Source organism: Alosa pseudoharengus, unplaced genomic scaffold (genome assembly GCF_046254945.1).
Source record: "Alosa pseudoharengus isolate Yale_2024_CS ecotype anadromous, Long Island Sound unplaced genomic scaffold, YU_APseudo_1.1 YU_APseudo_1.1_scf_19, whole genome shotgun sequence".
In the NCBI taxonomy this organism is placed as follows: Eukaryota; Metazoa; Chordata; class Actinopteri; order Clupeiformes; family Clupeidae; genus Alosa; species Alosa pseudoharengus.
Genome location: NW_027468657.1, coordinates 34,675,191 through 34,702,690, shown reverse-complemented (window position 1 = coordinate 34,702,690; position 27,500 = coordinate 34,675,191). Strand labels below are relative to the sequence as shown.

The 27,500-nt window shown below is 40.9% G+C and overlaps 1 protein-coding gene across 1 annotated transcript in view; it reads left to right on the top strand.

The window, feature by feature from the left end:
- Positions 1-27,500, top strand: part of LOC143132804 (A disintegrin and metalloproteinase with thrombospondin motifs 2) — a 122,639-nt gene that overhangs the window by 67,970 nt on the left and 27,169 nt on the right. The window contains exons 4-5 of the mRNA XM_076292597.1: positions 14,242-14,441; positions 26,877-26,960. Coding sequence (XP_076148712.1) covers positions 14,242-14,441; positions 26,877-26,960 — 284 coding nt within the window. The remainder of the gene's footprint in view (positions 1-14,241; positions 14,442-26,876; positions 26,961-27,500) is intronic.

Sequence of the window (27,500 nt, the reverse complement as noted above, 5' to 3'; positions counted from 1 at the left end):
AGTTTTAGAGAGTATATGGACTTACTGTAGACAGGACTCATGAGGAAGAGAGGAAGATTGTAGCCTGTACACTTAAGAGGTGTAATCAATAGGCATTTGTCATCAAGAGCTTTTTGGCCTCTAAAATTTGCTGGTAAGCCATGAAGTGTCAGCTGGATAGTCTTTTTGGAACTATTCTGGAACTAACAGGTCTTATACCTATTTTTAAGGATAATAAACACTGTTGTTGCTTTGTAGGAGACATTGGCATCATGAGAGTGATAGAAAATCATTAGAAGCAGATTCCATATTCTCTCATTAGTTGTCTTGGCAGTCTGTTCGCAGTGGCCATTATTGATGTTGTCATGACATCCCTGTGCATTGTGGATGCTAGAACTGCCTTGGTTCTATATTTGGATATTTTGCAAATCCATAGCAACATGTGAAATCAGTTTGTGTCTGCAAAGTCACAGGAGTAATCTAATCTTTGTTTAAAGCCCTAACATAATCAGTTTGATTGTTCTTTTAGCAGGTGCCATGAACATGGCAATTTGTTCTTTCATTACACATATTTTCAGAATCTTTTATATTAGCAATACCTGCTAGACTAATGTCTGACGTAATACAACAAGGTGCTATGAGCGCAATGCATGACACAGTTCTATTTGTAAGTGAGGATTCATTTGATTGTGATAAAGCTCAAGGTTCAAGGTGTCAAAAACATAACATAAAAACACCGTAAACTGTATATATAAAAAACATAAAAATCGTCAAAAAGATCGTAATAAATAGTACTTGTAAAAAACACATAAAAAACATAGGTCTTGTGGTCATTTCAAATTGAACCTGCTCTGAAAATGTTGCCGGATGAAAGTTTGCATTTGCCTACAGTATGCAAAGGCCTTGACACTAACAGTATCAACAGTTTCACTGCTGAACTCTAGCAAACAATACTACTGTGGTCCCTTTCTTAAGATGACACCTTAAACATTTTTTGCTCTTTTCTCTGGGTTTGGCTGCATTAGAATTTAAAATGGCTCCTTAGGTGAAAATCCCACTTTTTTGTAAAACTGGACTAGGCCAGGTTTCCTGCTATCAATCAATCTTAGCAGTTACTGTACAAGTATTCTCTATGAGTGATCTTACAAATGTTGGCTGTTATAGGCAGCTTATTAGCTTGTTGGTGCCTGTTAAACATGAATTTTACTTTACTGCCGAATTTTTAGCTACTACTACAGGTGTTGCAATGTGTTATGTTATGATGTTTTGTGATACAATACGCTGATACTTTGTAATATTACAGTTGGTCATACTAAATCAAAACAAGTCAAGACCATCAAAGGAATATGAGAGTGTGAGAATGATTTGTGTTGTAACAAGAATTCATTTATTTCCTTTAAAGGTGAAACATTACCAAGGGTGTAACATGACATCGTTAAAATATTATTGTTGTTAATAAATTGCTACCGATTTATTTATTGGACTGTAATGAAAAGGTGTTTATGTGATTAATGTAATGAAACATAACTTGAGATGACCACAATTACAATCAGGCTTGTAGACTAACCAAGACAGCCCTGTACACCAATCCTTTCTTATTTATGTTATTTCAGTGTTCACATTTGCACATATGTGACCTATTTCACCACAGTGATATTTGTGAATGCAGCACTGATTGAATGTCTGCAGAGTTCTGAGCTATGGTGCCTTGTGAGTGTCATTATATTCATGGAGGGCTTGGTTAGTGCACTCTCCCCATCTAAAAAGAGGCCTCACACTGTCATGCTGTACAGCCGTAACTTTAGAAATGAACTGCTTTATATTCATGATTCTTTACACCTCTAATGTTCTGTCTTTATCTTGCTCCCTTAAATCCATCTCATTTCTCTCCCCTTGTGTTTTTGGTATGGTGGGCTTCTCTCTACCCCTTCTCCACTGTGCTCTCTCTGCCTCTGTCACACACACACACACACACACACACACACACACACACACACACACACACACACACACACACACACACACACACACACACACACACATACGGAATTAGAGGGCATTACCTGTGCACTGAAGCGAGGAGAATTGAATAATGCCTAGTGTCGTGTTCAGATTGGGAAGGAGAAAAATAACCCTCTTTAAAGACTGTTATTCATTTTCATCAGGGAGAGATAACGTTTTGTTATTTCCTCTCTTCTGTTCCATATTAAATGCTAAATTGGGACAAACTGCTGCTCAGTAATATTTTCCTTAGCTAATTCCTGTACTGACTAAATTTGTGACTTGCTTTTGAGCTTATGGGATGGGACATGACGTAATAATTCATATGTCCAGTTTTTTTTTTTTTTGTTTAGTTTTTTTTTACAGTGATCTCCTTCTGACAGATACACAGAGTTTGCCATCCAAAGTAAAGCATATTACTAAGGCCTGCTCCAATCACTTTTATATAAAGTTGCAAGACTTTTTATTGGGTACATTCACTTTTATGTGACAAAAATGACAGGCTGCATTCTATTTTGACAGTGGATTTTAGTTCCAATCACAACACTTACCAAATACACAGTAACATTCTCAGAAGTTTCCTGCTGTTTTTATAAACCGTACTTTTCTTGCAACAGTGTCATTTTATCACTTCAGTGCAAGTAATCATACATTGCGTATGGTTTTGTAAATAAAATGGTTGTGTTCAGAATATTATTCCAAATGACCAAGTGCCACCCCACCAGAGATGTGATAGTTGGGCATGTCAGCATAAAAAAGTAGAATTATGTTCTTAGTCACAACAAGTGTTTTACATTGATTTGATGTTGGCCAAATTATTAGGCTATATTTATGCACATCTTGCCTACATATGGTAGAAAACTTCTAATTGGCTACTGCTTTACTTGAAAATACTTTCCTTCTTGTTGCACTGCATCTATCAAGTTAATGTGCTTCAGATGTTCTACAAAAACTTCAGTTTGGTTATTAACACATACTTTAGTATTGAATCTAAGGCTTTAATTAAACAATAAGCCTCGAGAGGCTGTAGGTTACACCGACTTAAGAACAGCTAAGGGGCGTTGCTAGGCACAACGCACAAGCAGAGTACAGTAATATGGAAGGCAATGCGGTCAAGGTGTATGTTTGTGCTGGATTTTACAATGGCATCGAACGCTACTCAGCCAATCATAATCAAGGACTGGAACTATCCATTTTAGAATATGTATTTTACTTTTCACGTTATGTTTATGTGCCGCCCCTCTCTGAGTCTGTGCCCCAGCCTGGCCACCCCATCAAAATGTTTCTAGAATCGCCACTGCAAATGACTATATCTGTGTTCAGAGCTTGTTCTGAATACTGTACGTGGACTATTGAAAAGGACGTATGGTATTGTTGGGAACACAGATATTAGTGGTAATTCATAGGCATATCTGAAGACAGTGGACCACCCTGGTGTATGACTCAAATGGTAATGTGAGAGAATGTGCCAAGATAAGGCATGAACTGGTAATCCAGACATAAAACCCTGACCTTTGAGTGTGTGTGTGTGTGATGAGTATGTATGTGGTGTGTGTGTGTGTGTGTGTGTGTGTGTGTGTGTGTGTGTGTGTGTGTGTGTGTGTGAGAGAGACAGAGAGAGAGAGAGAGATTAATTAAAATAGTATGAGATCCGTATTCATTTCATATCTATATGTTTCTGTGATGGAGTTGTACAGTGTATTAGTATACAGAGTCTGGAGAGTATAACACAACATTATGAATAGTTTAATTTTTGTTTGAGATTGTGTAATTAGACTAAATGACAGATATATTCCATAAATCAAAGAATTATAAATCCCGCTCCCCTGTGGCTTTGCACAGCTGAGGGCTGATGGGAGCTGCAGGAAAGCAGATTTGCATACATATTGCTTCACCCGCTCCTTACCTATGACCGACCAAAACTCCATAAGCTGCGCATTTCCTTCTTAAAGGAACACTAAATAAAATTAAGATAAACAGAAAAATGCTAATAAGAGCATTCAACATCAAAGAAATGGAAATATTTCAGTGACTTTCCAAAGATTTAAATGTATGTTTCTTCTTGACCTGTGTTGTTGCTGTATTGAGTTTCAAACAAGGCAACATGAACATGCTTTTATGAGGGTGTGCATCTGTGCATGTGTCTGGTGTGCCATATTCACTCTTACACTGCCATTGTGTGATGAGGAAGAGAGGTGCAGGTGTTGAGATTTGTGCATGCACAGTGGACACTAATAATTCAAAATATCGCAATTTCAGGACCAGATTAGCAATGGAAAGGAAATTTGATCCAACCACTAAGATAATTGACTTGATATATTGGGTCTACATTTATAACTGCAGTGATAAGAGCAACCTACATGCCATGGCTACATAGTGTGCAAGAGAATTCATTCATGTCCTGTTGGCCAAAGCAAAAAAAAACAACAACACTAGTGTATTACATCTTAGAAGTATTAGATATTCTAAATATTATAATTACATGATGCATTTCATTATAAATTCTGTAATTGTCATACCATCATTTTTAACAGATTATTGTTCTTTAATAATTAAATTAATTACTTTCAGTAGTACCACCCTTTCTCAAAAAAGCAATTCAATAATTGTTTGTGAGAAGGTTGTATAAACCTGCATCTGGCCTTAAATGTTTTGTCAAGTGCACACAAAGTCTCATACAATCAGGCGTAAGTCCATTTAGGGTGTGTCCAGTCATCTTTTGCCAGTTTGACAAGTTTGGCAAAATAAGTTATCAGATTCCAGGCACATGGTTCAAAAGGGTTATTTATATGTTTCTTTATTAACCATGGGTGTGATCTGGGCTCAACATCCAATAAACCATCTCCTATTTCCTTTAAGAGCCAGGAGTGCATGCACCATGGTGCGATGCTATGAAGATGATGGGTAAATGCATCTCTGTAGAAGCAATCTGCTTGCACATGTGACCGTCTATGCAATAGCAGGATTCCACCAAAACGTGTTTGCTTGCTTTGTGTGTGTGTGACAAGCAGAGTACACACATGTCTATGCTCGTCTAGTAATTGAAGTCATAGGCAACGACGAAACAAAATCTTACGCTTAGTCACTTTCACAGTACTGACTGACAAGAGGTTACAATCAAAAACACAATCTGGAAAAAGCAATACTTTTCCCAGTAACATTCGAATGACTGAATAAAAGTCCTAGGCACATTCATCCAAGCACACTAGCACCGGCCCGCTGCGTTGCCAGGGTCTCGCCACTACGCAGATCACAAGCTCAACTGCACATTTCATTTTAGACCAGGTTTTGCTTAGGCAATGTGTGATCAATGCGCTTGACCACACCTCACTTTTTTGATCGACATGCCTGTAGGCAGGGGCGTCGGACTGGGGGCAAAACCACTACTGATTACAGGGGCCCAAGGGGAGAGAGGGCCCTTGAAAAGTCTGGAATATATTTTATTTTAACTGGGTTGAGGAACATGAGGGCCCATCACTGTCTATACAGGGGCCCAGGATAATGATGACTATGTTGGCCACAAACTAGTAAAGGCAATTGTGTTGCGCCTGACCCTGTGACGTGTCAGGCGTGAGACAGGGCCCTCTGTGACGTGCCAGGCGTGAGACAGGGCCCTAGGTGCTGCTTGTCATTCTATTGTTTTTGTTTCTTTACTATTTACCATCCTCCTTTGTTATAAGTATTATTATCCTGCCCTTTTACAGCACTGTATTTCACCTCTGAACCAGCACAGCTTTTGTTGGATTTGACTGAGAGAGAGAGAGAGAGAGAGAGAGATAGAGAGAGAGAGATAGAGAGAGAGAGAGAAGAGTGATGTGTGAGGTTTCACAATTAATTGAATGTGATCACTGGAGCAAGTGGACTCCCAAGTTATTGTACGAAGATGTACCAACATTGGTCTGTGTGAGATGCTGCTGAATGTATGTTGGGCTCCTTAGTCTTACTTTTGTCTGTTTGGCAGACTGCCCCCACATTTCACAATGCTTCTCTTGCCCCCTTAATATGGAGATTGGTGACATTTTTAACTTGGCGTCAGCTGATATTGATTTTTGTTCCCTTTATAAATAACAAGTATTTGCGCCACCTTAGGGTATTTGTGTTGTAGCCACACAAGTGTGTGTGTGTGTGTGTGTGTGTGTGTGTGTGTGTGTGTGTGTGTGTGTGTGTGTGGGGGTGTGTGTGTGTCTGTTTACGTGTGTGTGCATCTGTGTGTTTGTGAAAATGTGTGTGTGTCAAGAATGTGCTTAAAGTCGGCACAATTTGAGAACACTCCCTAGGGAGTCTCTGTATTATCGACCAATGGTATACGAGCTGCTGCTCTCTCCCTCCCTTGTCCTATTTCCTCTCCATGCTAGACGTATTGCTCTATCACTCTCTTCTTTCACTCCTCTATATCTGCATCCCTCTCTCAGAGCATGGACTTGTCCATACTGGGATCTACAGTATGTTCAGGTGGACATATGCATTTTACTATAGCATTTCTCTGCTGTATTTCTCAATCTCCATGGTATGCATGCAAAGATGCAAGCACATTCCCCTGGTGCTTAATGACAGGCCCTTTTGGACGTATGTTCAGTTTGCCATCATTTGCCAACTCAAGGCGGTGACCCTGTCTTGTCACAGGTAAACAAATGTGCTGTGGCGGTTTGTGTATCACTTTGCACATATTCTGGCCACTGTACCTCTATTCCTATGGCCGATCCTTGGTGGTGGACGCTGTGTAGAAATGGCTCTGACTCACAGGGAAAGTCACTGGGGTCTAACAAGGACCCTCACCTCTGCCTGTCCCTGGAGAAGTTGACCTTCCTGGGGTCAGTAGATCAATGCTCTGACCCTCCCCCATCCACTTGCTTGGAGGCTAGGACATGGTTCTGTCAGCAGAGGTGGTAGTTCTGTTCTGGTGTCTCAAGCAGTGAGCAGTAGAACAAATAGGCCTAGGTGTTTTCAATTAAGAGCTAACTGGAACATTGCCATTCAATAAGCTATGAAAACCTGTACTTGGCAGTGTCTCTAACTCTCTGTATGTATACCCCCCCCCCCCCACACACACACACACACACACACACACACACTAACTGGCACTGCTTGCTCTGTATCCTTCCTCTCTCAGCAGACGGGAATAAGGGGGCGATGGATTTGCTACTGACCTGAGATCTGCTGGTGTCTGCTGGAGAGAGACTGCTTGGATTCTTCTCAGATCTTGCTTTGAGGGGGTGGCACAATGTGTTTGCCTTCACTAGCTGGCAACCAAGCGGAGGGAAGAAAAAAAAGTGATGTGTTTTCATTTTTATTTTATAAGAGCGCTCTTATGAAATTTCTCCCCTGTGGAGCCTCATAGAATACGAGAGGAAGACAACAGGAAAACACAGGCTGTGCTGAAGGAAGCCTGTCACTTAACCTACCATGGAAATAGCATTTGTACATCCTTGCCAAGCCTCATATCAGTGCTGTGAGGTGGTCAGTCACTTCCTGATGTCTCTTCTGAACATGCATTATCCCAAAGGCAGTTACCTGATGTGTGAACATGACAGGAATTTATTTTGCATAGGAGAGGTGAACAACCAGTGTTGGCCCATGTATTCTTAGTTTCTTGAATTTCCCCTGGGGATCAATAAAGTATCTATCTATCTATCTATCTATCTACTGTATCTAGTTAGGCATAAGCCTAAGGTGTACTTTGACATCAACAGGATCTCAATATCATTCCAGGGTTCAAAAGTGCTGTTGTGACTTGTCTGTGTAACGTCATAAGAAACTGTATTGGTTTGGAAATTAACAGACTATGGAATGTACTATGAAAGTACTGCACTAGCGGATAATGTAATCCCTTGTAATATAGTTGACTTATGTAAGTCACTTTGGACAGCAGTGTCTGCTAAATGAACTGTACATGTAAATGCCACTCCTTGCAGGAGAAAACCAATGTACTGGACCCAAATAGTTCATCTCATCTGTTGACTCAAGAGTTTTAGGTATGGAAAAAGCTCACTCATGACAGGTGACTAATAACTGCTAACATTTTAACCCACTCAAAAGGGGCATATTTATGAAGGGTAGACATTCCTAAACACACACATTCCTGAGCACACAGAGTTTTTATTCCACTTACCCTCTTATGCCACATGGCAACGCTCACCTTTGAGCTCCTCCACTCTGACCCTTGGATGCCAGGGGTCACCAGCTGTCTATCCCATGGGCAGGACTGGTGTGTTTAATGTTTTGTCTTTTTATGAAGCATCATTCAGCATCTCTGTGTGCAAGACGTTTAACCATATTTGAAGATTATAAAGCCCTATTCAGACAGGATTAGTTTGATATGAGGAGTTGGAGTAATGTCATTTTAACACAAGACATCTGTAATATTTACGGCCAATTTGCACAAGATAAGACATCTTGGTATAAATGACACAGATTGGAGTGGCTACTTGACGTACACATCCTCACCCCAGTGGCACCAGTTCAATGCTGGAAGCTGCAAACACACTGTCTGGATGCTGACTGAAAGGGGAATAAATATGCTTTAACTTTACTTGATTTAAAAAAAAAAGTTTACAAAATAAAAACATTAAAAAATGTTTAAAAAAACAGCCAAATTAATTCACAAAGTTCCTCCTCAGTTGCTTCCATACAAACTCCTCATATGATGAAACATTCACATGTCTATTGGCTCAGGATTAGTATAACCTGAGGTTATGTCTACTGTGCGTTTAAAAGTCAAATGCGCCAGAATCTTTACTGACCCATGAGTTTGCAGTCTGTAAGAATGAGTGAAAGCGCTCGTTCCGATAGGACTGAAATATTATTTAAGCTTACGGTAATTTTCCTAGTACATCTGGAGACTCTGGTGAATCAAGAAACAGGCTTTAATCTTTTAATGATGTGCATCAAGGGATAGAAACAAGCTTCACCGACAGGATTCATCCGTATCTCTAACTAAACAGGGAAATAACCTAAATTGAAGTGTGTTACCAGCAAAAGGGGGGTGACCTCTTAGGCCTAGTCCACACGTACCAAACCGACCTTTTTTCCCTCCGTCTTCCCTGGAACCGTATCAAGAATATTTGCGTCCAAACGGATCCATCTCAACACGTTTCTTCATATCCCAGGCCTACATACACAGCACATTGTCTTCAGGATCTTATCCAACACACATCCTCTACATACTTACAGCACACTGCCCCCACCTACCCACACACACACTACACACACACACACACAGTCACTGCTCCACTCCCCTCCCGCCCACACACACATCTTCACTGTCATCACTCACATACATCATACATACAGTACTCTGCTTGCAATAGTAAGTCCCTTCACCATACTTGCAGTACACTGCCCCCCCCCAATACACAGCACATTGTCTCATGAGGAAGCTTCTCCAACACACATCCCCAACATGCTTACAGCACACTGCCCCCCCCCCCAATACACAGCATGAGGAAGCTTCTCCAACACACATATTGCACCACTGCCCTCTCCCCACATACACAGCACACTATCCCATCTCCCCTGTCATCCCCCCAACACACACACCAAGACCCCTGGCAGTTGGGTTAGCCCCTTGAGCCGTGGATCTGCCCAAAGTTTTTTCCTTGGTAAGGGAGTTTTTCCTTGCCCCTGTTGCTCTTGGGTGCTCCTTGTTGGTGCCCCCCCCCCATCCCAATCCTCCCCCACTTTTCTTATGCAGCCCTTGCCACTTAATCTACTAAACCCCTCTTCTACTGCACTTTTTACCCCCCATTGCCCCCCCCCCCCATAAATGCACAAATAGGCTGACACCAGACATAATTTCACTGCATTTCTTACTTCCAGTAACTATATGCATGTGACAATAAACTTCCTTGTATCCTTGTATCCTTGTATAGGTGGCACTGTTTGTTACAGAAATTGACCAAAGCTTGCGCGCTGTGTAGGCCATACAACAGACCGAGTAGGCTACGACAAAACTGGCTAGTGCAAGGAAACCAGAATTGTTTGTGTGGACTTATAGTGAACTGTCAACTGTAGTCAACTGTAAAACTAATAAACCTAATTTTTACGGTTGGTGAAGGGTGCAGTCCCGTCCTTTATTTGGCTAACGCAGGTAAAAATAATCTCCTTTACTTTCTTTGGTTGTAGGATAGTCCGCGATTCACATTAGTTTTGGTTATCACAGCAAGTGCAAAGGCTAGGCGTACCCAAGTTCTAGGCTATTCCGTCGCCACATTTATAATATTGCTATAATACCTTTGTTAGTAACAGTCGATACTTTTGCTTGCATCAAATCGCGCATTCGCATTTAGTGCGCATCTATAGGCTTAACATGAGTTCTAAGCGTCTTTGTATGCTCATATCTGACTTCACTATGGATGAATTTATTTATGTTGTAAGACATGTAAAATAAATGAATGACACCGGCACTACGCACAAATTAATGTAAACTTACACCGCACTTCCCTAATAACTTAAGTTCTCTCGCGTCACTGACAGTAGCTAGAATGCTTAAAAAAACACCGGGAAAAACACTGTTCAGTCCACCAAGTCATAAGCTATCGGCGCTGCGCAGCACCAGTTGTGATATTTATCTTACGGAGTGTAATCGTAGGTAATGTCATGTATGAAAACTAGTATTATTAGGCAATACTATAATTGTCAAGTCCAGGGCAGCTGAGGTGTGGCGATGACATCATTGATACGCAAGCAGGATGTGCGGTTTCGGGCAGTGCGTTTACAGGATTCGTGTGGACGCTTGGCCAAGACGAAGCAAAACCTCTGCGTTTAACCCAAAAAGCGTCTCCGTGTGGACGGGCCCTTATTCCAACTTTGTGGAGTAGATGTATAGATCACAAGGGCTGATCCTCCTAGAGGGTCGTTAATCAGGAGGCACTGCCCTGTGCCTGGTCAAATGGTATGCTAAAAGAAGAGTTTCTGACTACTTTGAGCAGCTATAAACGACAATGGGAAGGTGTGAAAGCCCCCCATTCCTGCACAGTAGTATCTATAGACAAATAAAGGGCCACTGGGAGTAAGCAGAGGTGCTCAGAAAGTCGTACATTCAATCTCAAATCTAAATCTAGACAAATAGACAATAAATACAAATGAGTACAAAATCACAAATGAACATAATAAATATACAGTATACATACAGCAATAATTCTGATTCACAACTCTTTCAAAGTCATTCTAATACATGTCAAATTGTACACTGTCCGCCAGAAACAGCCTGTTGTGTGAACTGTACAGCATTGTTTCTCTGTTGTTGTGCTCTTTTCTTTAAGCTACAAACACTTCCTCAGCAGTGTGTTATCACTGTCTCTGTGACTGGCAGAGAAATAGCCAGTGCTTGACTTCGCTAGATAACCTGTTCTGTACAAATGGATGCCCTCACACTGTAGTGTATGGGGTTTGTGAAGCAGTGCCGTTGCTTATGGCAGCAGGGACTTGCTTATTCCACAGGTAGCGCTGTACATCATAGATCATCCTCAGCAGGGCGCCAGCTTAAGAGTAACCTTGGCCTCACATCCAGTCTCCCCTGAGAGCAGGTTGAGAGACAACATATTCAGACAGAGGTCAGTTGAACCATAGAGCCACTGGAAGAAAGCGAGTGTTGTATCGGCACAGAATGCTCTGCAACGCTCAGCACAGAATGCTCTAAGCCACAGAACCAGTGAAGATACATTATAAACCTCATCTTATAGAACTTCACTGCTGTCTGCAGTTATAGCAAAATATTTGTCTGTGCCTCTCTCTCCTCAGTCTCCCCTCCCCACTCTACCTCCACTCTCCCTTTGTTCCATGGACTCGTAGACATTCTTGACATTTGCAAAGGTTGAAAGACAAAGTACCTTTGTGTCCTAATAAGGGTGAACACCAACTGAATATGAATTGTGGGGAGAGGGAGGGGCAGACTGGAGGCCACTTGTCCCTGGCAGACAGGTGAAGGGTGGGGCATGGCTTGTCCCTGGCAGACAGGTGAAGGGTGGGGCATGGCTTTGGGTGCCTAATGAAACAAGGAACAGAGCCGGAGAAAGGAGGAGCAAGCTGATCAAATGTGTGGTGAAATAACTGTGACATAGTTGTCAAATACTCTTAATATGAGACTCTCTTACAAATACACATGATTACATAACTTCACAGAGTGTAGCCCACACATATAGAAAGCTTCACTAAGAGCGTGTTTTACTTCCATACCCCCATGTGGAAATGGCACTCAGCTGGGGGAGGGCAGCTGGGAGGGTAGAGCAGAAATTGTAAGTTTAATATTAGTTACTATTTTTCGTAATGAGGGACAACATTATTGGATGTTGCAGGTATTCAGCCTCTGTGGTTTAGGAGTCTGTGAGGATGGAATGGCAGGCAGGAAGTTAAAGCTGCAGTTGGCAAGTATGACAGATTGAGGGGACTTAGCCAAAATTTTGAATGTTTACAACTCTCATGCCCCTCCCCCACTACCACCTAGTACCCTCTCATCGAGTTTGTGCTCGTCAGTGCGCACCAGACTGCACCAGACTGTGATTGAAAGTCAGATCTCACACAGCCCTGCTCTGATTGGACCAGAAGAACCGGGAGCTGTGGATTTGTGCAAAACAAATTACAGGCTCTAGGTGGAGGTAGAAGTGCGGGTTTTTTTCTAAAACCGGCTGATTTATGTTGTTCTGTCAGAGCATAGTGTTGGTTTCAGTGAATATGATCAAAAAAATCTTGCCTACTGCAGCTTTAAGCATACTGTACAAGGTTGGAAAAACACTGAATGCACTAAACATTTTTGTTCCTGAGTAACATACCCACATAAAATAAAACTACACATTTTAATTCGTAAAACCATCTGGACAAAAGAAGACAACAGAACATACTATATTCTATTTTAGTAACAAATGTCCTCCAGTAGGTCATTCATAACAGATGGTAGCATATTAAATCAGTTTATTTTGGACTAAGTATGATTATCCCTTTCCCCTGTCATTTGGACAATTTCTTAGACACATCGCCTAAAATAATTCTTTGCAGTAGCAATATTATCACAAAAATATATTGAATGAGAAAAGACAACACTGTTGGGAGCTGTGAAGGGTGATCCTCACCATTTTATACTGCATTAGTGTTTCTTACCCTGACAGTTGTGCCTGAGACTGTGAAGATCCTGACTCTGAGCCTGATCTTCCAATAAGGAAGTTACGGCTGAGCCAATATTAGCCCAGCTGAGCGTTGTTTCACCCATGAGCGGGTTGCCACGGAAACATTACATAAGCGGAGCAGGAAGGACATCCCTTGCTGATTGGGTGATGGTAGACTGGGTGGCAGATCTTCCCAGCTTCAAGACGCTTTGGTCTGTGTAGCTGAAGCTGTCAGGTAACAGCTAGTGCCAATCTTCTGCTCTCCCCTATCGCATTGCACACTCTTATGGAATGCTAGGTGATTAAAGCAGATGTAGCTGCCTACTTCTGGCGGCCATGTGTCTTTTGCATGGCTATATATTGTCTTTGCCCTTTAGGATCGTTGGAATTTTACAATTCTTACTAAACTGATGTAGCAGCATGATTCAGGGTTTACCATTTTAGATCAACTAAAACAACTGCACGTTCAGCACCAGAGCACAGTAATGGATTGTTTTTGGATTCACTCTAAACTTAAACTTAAAATAATAATAAGAAAAAAACTTGTTTAGGGGTTCAACATTTCTCAACATTCTGCAAATGTGTCACATTAGGTTGTGCATCATTTAATTTAGCAGAAATTGTATCCATGTGTAAATTCCTACTAGGTAGTGTATTTTTTTTTATCAGTTATGGACTAGCTACAGGACCAATTCACCAAAACCCTCCATTCTGGTCTACAGCAAAGTCCTTTTAGGCAAGTCCCTCCACTCGGCGGCCATATTGCAACGCTTTTTGGGCACTTATCAGGCATCTATTTTGGCAGAAATGCGAGTGCGCAAGGCAACACCAACCTTGCTCCAGCGGCGAGATCCCAACACATGATTGGCACGATTTTTTCACAACACACCACATGATTGGCACAATGTATTCACATGTCGACTTTTTTGCCGCAGAAGGGGTGGGATGTGTAGACAACTGCCGTATTGGCGTTACAAACTAACTCCATGCATTTCTATGGAGGATTTTTTGAGTGCTGTGTCTCCTCATTAGAAAGTCTCTGTCTACAGTAAGAACTGCTCTCCAGAGATGGAACTCCTAATGTTCTGTAGTTAGTGTACCATACAACGGCTTTTCCAGCTGAGCCACTGGGATCTCACTGTGCTGTCCTCTGTGTTATTGGCAGGTGCAGATCTGGATGGTCTGATGGACCTGGAGACGCTGTATCGCGGAGTGGAGCAAAATCTAAACCACAGCCGCAGGGTGCGCAGGCAAGCACAGGACGGAGACTACAATATTGAGGTCATGCTTGGAGTGGACAACTCAGTGGAGCAGTTCCATGGTCATGAGCACGTCCAGATGTATCTGCTCACGCTCATGAATATTGTAAGTATGGCAGTATTTTGTACTGAAAAGGTTATGTGGGGGGTTGTTTGCAGCAAAGACTTGAACACTTTAGGGTTCGTGCTGGTGCTAGAAGATGTTGCACAATGCTACAGCAGCATCTGATAAGATATGATGATTTAAGTAAATATTTCCCTGGTGTGTCTGACAGTAGCTAAGATGAATGTGTCCTACAGTGAAGCATAAACGTTAGAATTAATCAACCCCCATTTGTGTTCCCCCCTAGTCCACTGAAATTCTACTTACATCAAATGGTACTATTTGTGCTATTTGTTAAGATTCAGTGGTTTTAGAAAGAATAAGTTAGACATTCTTTTCATGCCAGCTGTAGCCATACTGTCTGTGGTGACGTAGCTGAGTGGTTGTGGCCTATGTGGTCTATGTGCACGTACTGTATGGCATGGCAGGAGGACAGTGACAATGAGGCAAGGACAATATTCTTGAGGACACAACAGAGTGCTTAGCTGGGCCATGAGCCTCCGGCAGTCCTTTAATCTAGCAAAATTAAACCTGCTGAGCCAGAGAGACAGAGAGAGAGAAAGAGTGAGAGATCAAGGGGGTGGGGAAAATAGGATTAAGAGTATGACATATTGTGTGTCTATTAACCTGTAGCCTGCAATGAGAAAGAGAAAGATGGAGGAGGAGATATCAACAGGGAAAAGCTGTAGCCTGCAAGTTTCAATCTTTCTAATGCATCTCCTTTTTTCTGTGTTCATGTCTTGGTGAGTTGGAAGGTTTGGAGTGAATATCCACAGCACATGCACTCTCCAAAAGAGGGAAAGGGTATTTCCATGCTGCATTGTGCATAAATTACTGAACATCAGATAAACAGATATAAATAAATAAACATACTTGCTCTCCCACGCGTTCCATCTGAAAGTTTGCTCCTTAGCTTTAGGAGGAAACAGCTCCTGTCTTTCTGTCGGGAGGGAAAAGTAAAGGAGGGACAGGTGATGTGCTACAGCTCACACTAGAGTTTGCTCCTGCGCTCAGACGCTTGTGTGCTCAATATTCAGTTCTACCCTGGCTGTATGGATAGCTTAGCTGCATTTACTCAGGAGTGTGTATATTTTTTAATATTGGACTTGACTTGTGTGCTAGTAAATTTGCCTTCCAAGTATAATCCTGACGGAGAGTATGAGTTAGTGCTCTGATCTGGTTTTGATTCACACTGATTGAGCAAATTGTGACGTGTTAATGATATCAGAGGAATATTTGTGAATTGATTTGATTCCCCTCTGAGTTGAAGAGCAGAGCACTGCAGCATGTCTCCATTACCGCTGTCAAAACCTTCTGCCTGACAACAGTGAAGCCTCCTGGGAGCACAGAACAGTTCGCAAGCAACAGAGCCGGCACCAGTCAAAGCCAGGCGCATGTGATATCCAGCACGCAGTATTTCACAATCGGAACGAGCCGTTGCTATGTTTGTGCTACGTGGAGTGTTTGTCTGAAATCATTAAAATTCTGTAGTTAATACTCCAACTGCCGTCTGGAAACACGCACACACACACACACACACCCCACCCTTTTTGAAAGCACCTCAGGTAAACAATCAAAATAACTTGTTGCTCCAGAAAAGCATTTTCTCTGCTCTTCTCCCTGTTGTAGCTGAATTCGTGGGGGAATACTAAAGATAGCTTTTGAAGAGCGCGAGTGCTTTGTCTCCCTCACTCTCCGCCTGTCTCCGTCTCCCCTTGTAGTTCCGTGTCCTTATTGTCGCGCTTGATAGAAATTGATAGGTGTGGCTGTCACAGAGTTGGGCACGGGGTTTTGTCTCTCGGTTTTGTTCACACATTGCAGCAGAGAGGCCCAGGGGCGAGCGAGAGCTCCTCTCACGCCTCTATTGCTATGGCTCTCCTTCTTACAGGGTCATTCTGAGGTCGTTGCAGACAATGTGTGGGTGGCAGGGTGTTCTGTCTGCTGGACGGTTTAGACCGAGACTTATGTCTGTGTTTGTCTGTTTGTCTGTGGGTTCATGTATGTGCATGCCTGTTAGTGGCTGCCAGTGTGCACATGGGTGTTCTGCACTAATGGGGCTGATCAATGGTGAGGAATGGGTATTGGTCTTACAAGTCCAGGAAACAAATGGGTCTGTTTGTGAAGTGTGCGCCAGGCTCTGTGGGTGTCTTTATGTGAATGGTCTTGTGTGCCTGCCGGAGCTGATCTGCTGACCCTCATTGGCTTTCCAGATAGAACAGAGGCGAACCGCTCCAAAAGATGCACAAACACATTGATCGCTTTCTCAGATAGGTCCATGGGAAATGATAGGGAATCAATGGCCCAAGACTGGAATCAAAAGATCCCCAGACCTCCCGGCTCACAGGCCCCCTCCTCCGCACCTGGCCTCTCTCATGGACGGCTTGGTTTTGTCAAGGGCACAAGGCAGAAAGCAAGGAGGAGGTGGTGATTTATTCCAGCAGTGAAGGGCTCTGTCAGAGGCTCCCTCAGAGGACTGCATGTTATTTAAAGTTATGAATCTGTCCAGGCTTTGTAATGGATGAGGGTATGCCAGTCCTTCCATACTGTACAGAAAGTTGCATTGTTATGACCCGTAGACCTATTTCAAAAACTGAAGTTGTTTTCCTTGGTTTTGTAGCTTTTAAAACCCTTGCGATTTTATTGTGATCTTTTGCCTAATACTGTTAAGGTTTTTCCAAAACAAGAAAAGCAAAAACATCCTGAATGTGTTAGCATGACAAAGTGATTTTATTGTGTATTAATTGTAAGACTGCTGTTTCAGGAGTTTCAGTGAGTAAGTGTACAGATAAGACATAGTGTTTATATTCAATATTGTAGGTTTTGTACAGTATAACACTATGTTACCATGTTACCAAACAAAATGATTCTTCAGAGGGAGGAAAAGTGTGTAAAGCAATGTTTCATAATTGATATCACACACAAACTAATGCCCACGCAAGACAGACATAGCCACTGGAAAACATATTGTAGACCTTTTCACATTTTTAATTAGACATTGTGAGCCATTGACCAGATTATTGTTTCTACAACCCCCCACCCACCCCCCCCCGCCCCCCCCCACCCAACCCCCTGGGAAAAATGTTGTGTGAAGGCCTTGAAAATGTCTGTACAGCACAGCTGGGTCATTATGTAATCAGCCTTGTGTAGCACCCTGTACCAGGGGGGGAAATGTCAGACAGGTAATGACAGTCCAAAATGTCAGGTGAAAATGGCACTGATCTGTAATAAGACTGTGGGCAGACCTGCCTCTGCTCATGGAGGGGAGGGGAATAGAGTGAGTGAAGGCTGGGGGAGGCACAGCCAGATGGGGAATTGCTTGTCTAGCCTCTTGTTTGTTGCCAACAGGGGTGGCTATCTCAACACTACAGGTAGGTGTGGAGGCTTACATCAGCGGTATAAGAGCACTGTGTTATTTTGTGTTGCCATGGTCGGCACAAGCTTTCAGAGCCCTTGTGACTAGGGAGGGGAGTCTCGGAGTAACAGCGCGCTCAAGAAAGTTGAGGATTAGCTTTGAGTCAGCTAAGTGTTCCTGGGAGTGTGACCTGGCTGTGGGAGCTTTCAGTTGGACTTCTCTGGTGCACACAGTGGCTGGCTCCAAAGTGATGGAAAAGATGAAAGATTCTGACAGGAGTGAAAAGACATGCAAAGAAAGCGCAATCATGTGTTCCAGGGGAACACATTTCACTCTGGCAAAAAAAATGTACTTCCTTGAATTATGTGCTAACTTAAAGAGAATTCTCTTAAAACTTTCTTTTATTTTGCTTTCTTTTCTTTTTTCTTTCTTTTTTTCTGCATTATAAAACCTGAAGCCATATTACATAGTTTTCCATCAGAAGGTGATCCATATAGTGTGATATGCCGCTCCATTTCTCTCCCCTGTTCTCACACCCTCTCATCTCCTGTCTCTGTGTCTTATTCCACCTCTCCACATTCAGAGCAGAGCCGCTCCAGACCTGGCCCCTGCTGCATTATTAATCTCGTATTAATGATTTTCTGACTCGCTGACCTCCAGGACTCCATTAGTTACCTGCAGGCTGAAACCTCACTGATGAAACCTCAGCCAGCATAGCACTCCTCACAAGGCCAGCGCTGGGGCCCACGCTAATGAGAGGTTCACTTTTAAAGGGAAAAGAAGGGAACGACTGAGCGGGGGGGGGTGTGTGTGTGTGTGTGTGTGTGTGTGTGTGTGTGTGTGTGTGTGTGTGTGTGTGTGTGTGTGTGTGTGTGTGTGTGTCAGACAGAAAGACAAAAGGAGAGAGAATAGACACTGGGGGGATGGGGAGAAGAGGGAACACATAGGCAAGGAGCGTATGGAGAGAGAAAAGGGAAATATGGGTTGAGGTTGAATAATAATAATGTGTGTGTGTGGGGGGGTGGATGTGTGTGTGTGTGTGTGAGAGAGAGAGAGAGAGAGAGAGAGAGAGAGAGAAAGAGAGAGAATGTGTGTGTATGTATTCTGCATGTGTCCATGCGCCGTCGCGTGTACGTATCCCATAAGATGGGGTATTCTCTAAGCTAACAGTGGTCCAGGACATGTGGATGGCTGGTGTTTCCTAATTCAGAACTCTGAAGTGGAGCTCAGCGTGAGGTCTAAAGCAGACAGGGAAGGCACATGGCCTGTGTGTCCTGCTCATTAAGCTTCAGCACATTGTGCCAGGGTCACCTAGAAGTCAACTGTACCCTGACTGGGCTAGACCATTACCTTGGTAACAAACTGCAATGGGGGACCACTGTGAAGCCTGCCTGGAGATATCTTTGCTTTTTTTGCCTCACTGGTTTGTGTGGTGGCCAGCATCTTGCTAGAGGGCTTTCTAATCCACTTGTACTAGAAGTGCAAACAAGAACTGCTACTGCGATACCATTCAAACAATTATCTTTACTTTTAAGGATGAAATTACATGACTAGGGTTTATTTGCCATAATGCCATGATGTAACTATCAAGACAGCGCATGACATTCATTAGGTCCAGCATTCATTTTGCAGCGGTTTGAAAAGCATATAGCTGAGAAGGAGAGCTAGCAGACAGGGAGGCCTGCTACCACAGTGGCCGGGAGAAGTGGGGAAACAGAGAAAAGCAAGTGGGGATGACACTGAGCCCCAAACCCATCTCAAATGTGATGGTTGCTAAGCAATCTGACTCAAGCTGTGATAGGAAAAGGATGAGAGACAAAAGAAGTTAGCAGGATGAAACATGAGGGAGGGCTGAAAGGATTCATTCCCTTCTGTGACCATTTCAGAACTGTTGACCTTTATATTAGTTTTAAATAGACACACACACACACACACACACACACACACACAGTCTGTGATTATTCTTACAACTTCCTGCAGTTTCCATATAAAGTAACAATGGGGATAGATGATATGTAGGGGTGTCATCCAGCCAGGCTTTCATTACCACTACATCAGCCCAGACAAGATGATCAGGCCCTTTCTGTGAAGTAGAGGAATCTTGAATCACTCTGGAGGAGTTTATTTTATCATTTAATAATGACTGCATAGCAGTAAATTATTCTGCTTGTTACCCAGTTTTTGTTTTATAAATAAATCAATAATTTGACTGAGGGTATTAATTTGAAATTATTATATCACTCATGTAAAAGCTTCCGCAGTAACTTAGTAGAACTTGCAATGTAGCAAGCACTAGTCTCTGGCAACACTCTAATAGAGACATCCGCAGTGTTCAATCCAGTAACAGTACCATATCTTAAATGCCCAAATCAGCAAATCTAAACTGAGTTTTTCACACAGCTGCATGATACATGAGGGATGTGTATTATGGGATATTTGTTTCAGTTGTAAAGTACGTTTTGTGTCACTTCATCAAATGCATTCTTAACCATCTCAGATTACCCTGGAATTGTTAATGAAAAGATCTATGACCCTATTGCACGTGTGCAAAATATTAGATGACTATGTCCATTAATTTTCATTTTGAAAATGGCTATTGAAGTGCACATCAATGTACTTTTTTCACACAGGTCTGTGAACATGCAGACTTCAAAGACAAATTAAAATCACTAGTAGGTAGAGCTATTATGTGCCATAAACTGGGAATATAAAACACTAATTTATGATGTCAGCTTCAAAACTAACTTCAGTAATCTGAAAAATAAACCTCTTTTTTGTGGTTCAATTTGTTATTTTGATACATTTGTTTAAGGGTCAATGACGTGACGCTCATTTTTTTGTGTACATATGGGTTACATACATTTAAAATTGTTAAAATTTGAAAATAATTTGACAAATTATTTTCAAATATCATTTTCATCAAACCCTAATCTTAAAGTTTTGGATTTATTTAATTTTGAAAGAGTATTAACTGAATTTGTGTAAAATTGTCAACACGGTGCTGCTATGAGTCAAGGTTAGCAACTCTCTTAAAGTAACATAATAGTGTTTTTAGGCCATGGCCAGGGAAGCTTAGGTTACATGTCAAATGGTATGACCTTTTAAAAATGTTTATAAATCATAATAATCATAAAATATTCAATTTAATGTAAAAACTGTGTTTGAATATTCACATAAAGGTGAAGTGTGTACATAGTTGTCCATAATAATGCCTGCAAATTTTGCTTTTAAATAGAAATGTCAAATGGTGTAACCGGTTACACCATTTGACTCTTTTCTGTTTGAGACCAGTTTGATCAGATTCAGGGCCAAGAGTATGTAATTTTAGTTGCCAATTATATTATTGTTATAATTTAACATGCATGAACAATAGCTTTAAAAGGGTTTAATTAGATTGCAATTTAAGCGATTTTTAAATGTCAAAGCTTTTCATTTTAAATTTAAACTTCCATAACATTTTTTTAATATTTTATTATGATGTATGTAAACAGTATGTTCAAATTATAAATTAATAATATCAATAAATGTATTATATATAAAATGTACCTCTTGTCCCCCAATGGATGCCACTTACAGGAAGAAAAACTTGTCTCGCCACAGAGTGCATGTAAACGCAGATCCTGCTGTTGGTTGTTAAGAAATTATCATACCCACTCTTTCACTCACTCTTATTCTCTCTCACACACTTCGGGCCCTAATTTAGCAATACAAAATGCATGGTCACTAGCAAATAGCGTAAATACATTTAGGGGTTTGTCCAGTCCACATTCGGGGTGGTTTTGTTATCAAAAGTCAGGTGCCTGGCGCAAAAAGGTGGCTCTTATGTTTCTTAATCAGTCATGGGTGTGTTTTGGGCTTAACATCCTTTAAACCAATGAGGAGGACATCTGTCATTCCCTTTAACAGCAAGCAGGGCAACTTCAAACAGCGGATCAGTATTTTGATAGTCAGCGGTGTATTTGAAGGAATCTGCTTGTACGCAAGACCGTATGGAACAGGTATTCCACTAAGCCATTCTTTACTAAAACCGAGTAGTATAGGCTACACACATCTGCACTTGTCTATTAATTGAACATATAGGCAAAGTGAAACTAACTTCACTGTGGTGTCATAGTCAACGACAAAACAGTTATACACAGTTAATTACTTTCAATATTGACTGACAATGGGTTACCAGCAAAAACATAGCCTGAAAAAAGCAAAACTTCCCCCTATAATGTTCGAATGACTGAATAAATAACCTAAGGACATTTATTCTGCAGAGGAATTGCTGCTTACATCTCGTGACAGTGCGTCTTCAGCTGTGTTTCATACAGTATGCGCCTTTCGCTATAGACCAGGCTTTTCTTGGTCAGTGGCGTAATGCTTTTTAGACGGTATAAGATAGCGATTTTTAGATCATGTGCCAGATCACACCTTATATCGGTAATTGCCTCACCCCTGGGCGCATTATTTAATAAAAGTGAAGTGTAAGATATGAAAAAACATTGCGTCAGAATAATAATACGCTTTGCGCCAGGTTTTGCATCGCGAAAATAGAGCCCTTTATCTCACTCTCTTTGAAAATAATGGGTATAGACTGAAATTGTATGAGAACTGAATTGAAATCAAATAGAACACAAGTTTCTTCATTGATGTTATGAATTTATATTTGATATGGAATATGATGAATGACATGAATACATATCAAAATATCCAATTCAGTTTACCTTGAGGCCTATTTTCTGTGTCAATTTCTTGTCCTATTGCTATAAACGTTTTATGGTCAATTGGTGTAACCGATTTATGTCAATTGGTGTAACCAGTATTTTGTCTAAAATACTAATAATGTACAAAAAAATGAATATGGATAATGATTTAATACTCTACTTACTGTTTAAACCATTTTTACTCAAATGGTCAAAGAATAGACAGAAAACAAGATGTTTACAGCATATGGTCTTGCTCAGTACAATGAAAAACCCATATAATTTAAATTTAGAAATAAATATAATAAAACATATTCTCATAGGATATTACAAAATAAACTAATCATTTCATGAGAGCAATTGCATGAACTCTAGGAGGTGTGAAATATTAGATATTTGTCATTTTTGTGGCTACACCATTTGACAATTTAACAGGCTGTTAGTTCTATATTTTGTTAAAAAATAGCATACACGTCATATTGAATAATATGAATACAACCGAAATACAAAGTATACACTTTATCAAACCTCAGGCATGTTTTGATTTAAAGGTTTAAACATAGTTTTAATTTTCTCATCTTACCAACACTTATCTGTCACTGACCCTTAAACTGTCTTGTGAAATGTATAGTTTTAACAAGTAGCCTAGAATGCACAGATTTAGCCTACACATTTTAAAGGTAGCATGTAGGCTAACACGGGGTGTCCACGGTTCTGGTGTGCTCACTGCTTTGCACGATTACATTATCTTTTTGTGGATACCAACAAGGTGTCGTTGATGGTTTGCTAAAGCATCATTGGATTTGGGATGGCAGCACAGCTGTTTGAGCAGCTCTGGTGCATCAAGAAGTTAGGCAAGGCTCAATATTATGCAAATCAGTCTAGCAAATTTGATGCAATTATCCAATGAAAGTATTATGTTTCATAAACAGGGTGGTCTGGGTGAGAAATGCCCGTAAGTGGCAAAGGAAGGCAAAGCAAAGGAAGGCAAAGCAAAGGAAGGCAAAGCGTTTGCAGGTGGAATCTCTGCAGAACACTCCACATGCACAAACCACAATTTCAAGCAATTTATACCAGCCAAGAATGGCTATCAGAATCAGCTTTATTGGCCAGGTTTGAGTAAACAAACAAGGAATTTGACTCCGGTTAATCTTTGCTATCAAAGTACAACACTCACTTAACATAAGAATAAAATAAAAAAAACATAAAAGAATAAAAACAGAACAGTAAGAATAGAATGGAGAGCAGTAGAATATGGCTATGTATAAGTATAAATACATTTGCATAGTACATTTGCAATAAATAGAACACAAAGGGGGGAAATCCTTGTTGTCCCTGTCAAGGTTGCCATGGTCGTGGATACCTCAACAGGCACAGGCAAGATACAATATACAATTGAAGAGAGGGTAGAAATAGTGCAATATCAGTATAGACTGAGAGTTAAGATTTAAATATAAATATAGTGCAAGGCAGTTCAGTGCAATGGCATTGACATCCTTAACAATTAATTATTGAAGCTAATCGGTTGTTAAGTCGTGATGCAATAATGTGCCGATATTTCTTGCTCTGGGTCCAACTGGTTCTAGAGTCGCTCATTCTTTCCCATAGACAGCAAAATAAAATGTTTTGGTTACACTTTACTTGACAGTATCAACATAACAGTGATATGACACTGTCATGAATGTGTCATAAATAAGTCATAAATGTTTATGACATAACGTGACATTTGTTTTTGTCATAACAAATTAGGGTTAGGGTTAGAGTTAGGGTTAGGATTATGGTTATGGTTATGGTTAGGGTTAGGGTTCATGTGTCATGACAGTGTCATATGTTCATGACAGTGTCATGTCACTCTTACAGTATGTCGATACTGTCAAGTTTTTCCGTTATTCAGAGTAGCCTAGGCTAGCAAATAAGAAAATTGTCATTTGACTACTCACTTGCTAACCAAACCAACCTAACAAAATCATATTTTCCGCGGAGGTTTGGATGTTACCTTTGATTATGTCATCCGGCTGCACAGCTACACTAATTACTCTGTTAGAGTTAAGCAATTTTTTTGACCCTCACTAAGACAAAGGTGATGGTGACAAAGTTTACAGGCTATGAAAAAAAACGGCTGGCTGCGCAAGTAAATGTTTTTAGACGAAAAAGCTGTTAGGCCTGTGACGTCAGACTTAAACAAACTCAAATTCAACATGTCTCTCAATATAATTGTACCACTGTGGCTCTGAAGGAAACCTTCAAAAGCTAGCACTAACGTTAACAAATGTTTATGAGGCGCCCCCTAGGCCATATAAGAATAGGTTGCATATATGCACTAAAAGCTTACACATGTACTACCTTTCCTTGCATATGTACATGAAATGTTTGCACACACACCACTTTTTCTTCCACATGCAAATGAAAAGCTTGCACATAAACCAATTTTGTTTTGCACACATCCCCGTCTAAAGCTCACACACATACTACTTTTACTTTGCATATACAACACTTTCGTCTTGCACATCCACGTAAAATGCACGCACATCAGTCTCATATTAAATTTCATCGTCAATGGTAGTGCAGCTAGCTTGATTTTGCCTGAATAGTTACACAAAATTGTGCTCCCAGATTTGGAGAAATATTTGCAAAGACAAATAGTCTCTTTCTCACTTTCTCTCTCACTCTTTCCACACACCACTACCCTGTCTGCCTCTCTCTTGCACCAGTCCTGGTCTTTCTCTGCTGTCTGTCCATCAGAAAGCTCATTATTGGTGGCTTTGTTTACATTCCTATGTCTCATTAGCAGCCTTCCTCAGACGCTCAGGACGTCATTTCTGAACTTCTGCACCAATTTGTCTGCCTCCTTTTCTCTCTATCTCTCTCTCCCTCCCTCTCTCTCTCTTTCTCCTCTCCCTCTCTCTGTAGTGAAACACATTTCCCATGTCCCAATAAGGCTAGCCGTCAGTAGACAAAATGAATGCAGACCAGGCGTCAGGGGTGAAAATGAGATGTCTTCCACAATGGTCTTTTACGATTGACCATGTCAGACTAGGCGATCAGAGAACCATACATTTTTGCCGCTTACCATTACAAGACCATCTAGCCTATTGTATTCGTTGTGTGTCACCATATCGACAGTGTCAACACGGGAGTCGAAGGCTCTGACATGCTAGACATTTGGTCGTGGAACGTCATTACTAGACGCGTTCCGCTTTCGTCATTGTTCCTGAGTTTTTATATTCAGGCACGACACTGGAAATTTGACGGTTATGACAAAATCGTGGCAAAATCGGGCTGAAACTGTGCACAGGCCATTAAATGCTCTTGATACAATCTTTGCCTTTTTGATCCAGTGTATGGTGTCAATATTAGAAAATCTTCATGTGTCAGAGTCTGGTATCAGGATGGAAAGGCCTCAGGTCTGGGAAAAACCTCTGTCAATTTTATGGAAATGTCAGGTCTCTGACATCAGCTGAAAAGGTGTCATGTGTCAGGCTAGCGCTAACGTCAGCTGTTTTTTCAGGCACTATCACTAGCTATCAACATTCTGCTCTATCTGAGGCTCAAAACAATTCAAAACAATTATCTAATTAATGACATACTCTGTGATTAATTGATCTAAATTAATTGCATGCATCAATTTTTGCTGTGAACATATTTTAAAAGTGTTTTAATTCAAATTAATTTTGGCAGATGAGTGAATCAATGACATTTGGCAATGCCATTTTATTAATTTTTTCACTACTAGGTGTAGGCATCAACATAGTCCCTAGTGTCCCTAGTAACCAACAGAAGATATAGTATTTTGTGTATTTGTGGAACATGGAAAAATCAAAGCCTAGTTAGAAGTGACTTGTTGAATTGATTGTTACTATGAGAGCACTTCTGTGTGAATTGCTAGAAATTAACAGGAAGAGTCTCTTTGTGTTGATAAGGAGATGTTTGATTTAACCATTACAGGTGAATTGACTTAAAAGCTGTCGTGCACTTGTGCTATTAACAGCAGGGTGTATTTCCCATAAAATGTATTTAATTAATAGAGATGAATGATTCAAGTTGGACTTAAAGTATGATATCAATTATGTGAGTCATAACCAAGGGCAAAGGTGTCCTTGAATTGGCAGTGCATTAAAATGGGAAATGTAGTTGGATAGATTGATAAAGATGCGATGCCTTGAGTGTTGAGGTTGTCGACAATGCAGCATAATGTGAAGTAATTTCATTTTGATATGATAGTCACCGTTATCCAATGCATATTCATGTAATGATGCAGTAATGATCTAACTCAAAGTAATTCAACTTATTAAGAACTTAATAAGAACCGCTCTGAATCTATACGCCTGACCTGCAATGCTTTGATATGTTCCACTCATGAAATAGACACCATACTAATACTCCTCTCTGCCTTCACAGGTGAATGAAATTTACCATGACGATTCTCTTGGGGCCCAGATCAACGTGGTTCTGGTCCGTATCATCATGCTGGGGCCTGAGAAGGTAAAGCACAAGTCTTATAACACCCTCAAATTCATTTTGTTGATATATGGTCATGTGAAGGACTGATGGTCACAGTGTTTTTCCACTAACTGCAGGCTGCCATCCCAGAAATTTTTACAGTTGGACATCAGTAAAAACATAGTGGTATCTGAAATATATTACTGTAGTTAGCAAGCTACCTAACTTTGTTATACTGACATTTTGGTCACTGCCACTAGGTGTATTGGCATTGAGCTAGTTCTCTTGTCTTAGAGAAGAATGATGTAATGCCACTGTAAGCATGTTTGTGTCGGTGCGTTCCTTGGTGGGTAAAACCTTTAACGGAACAACAGCCCTGTTGTGGTGTGTTTTCCCACTGTGGAACACAAACTAACAGAAGTGGAGATAATAACACCTTTTTTGTCAGGATTCAAAATCCATCTGTATTTCATCCGTCACATAATGAAGGATTGCGGAATTCAGTTACAGAAAAATGAATCTCATGGTTCAGCAGATAGAATCTCATATATTTTTTATATACTGTATATAAAATGATGAACT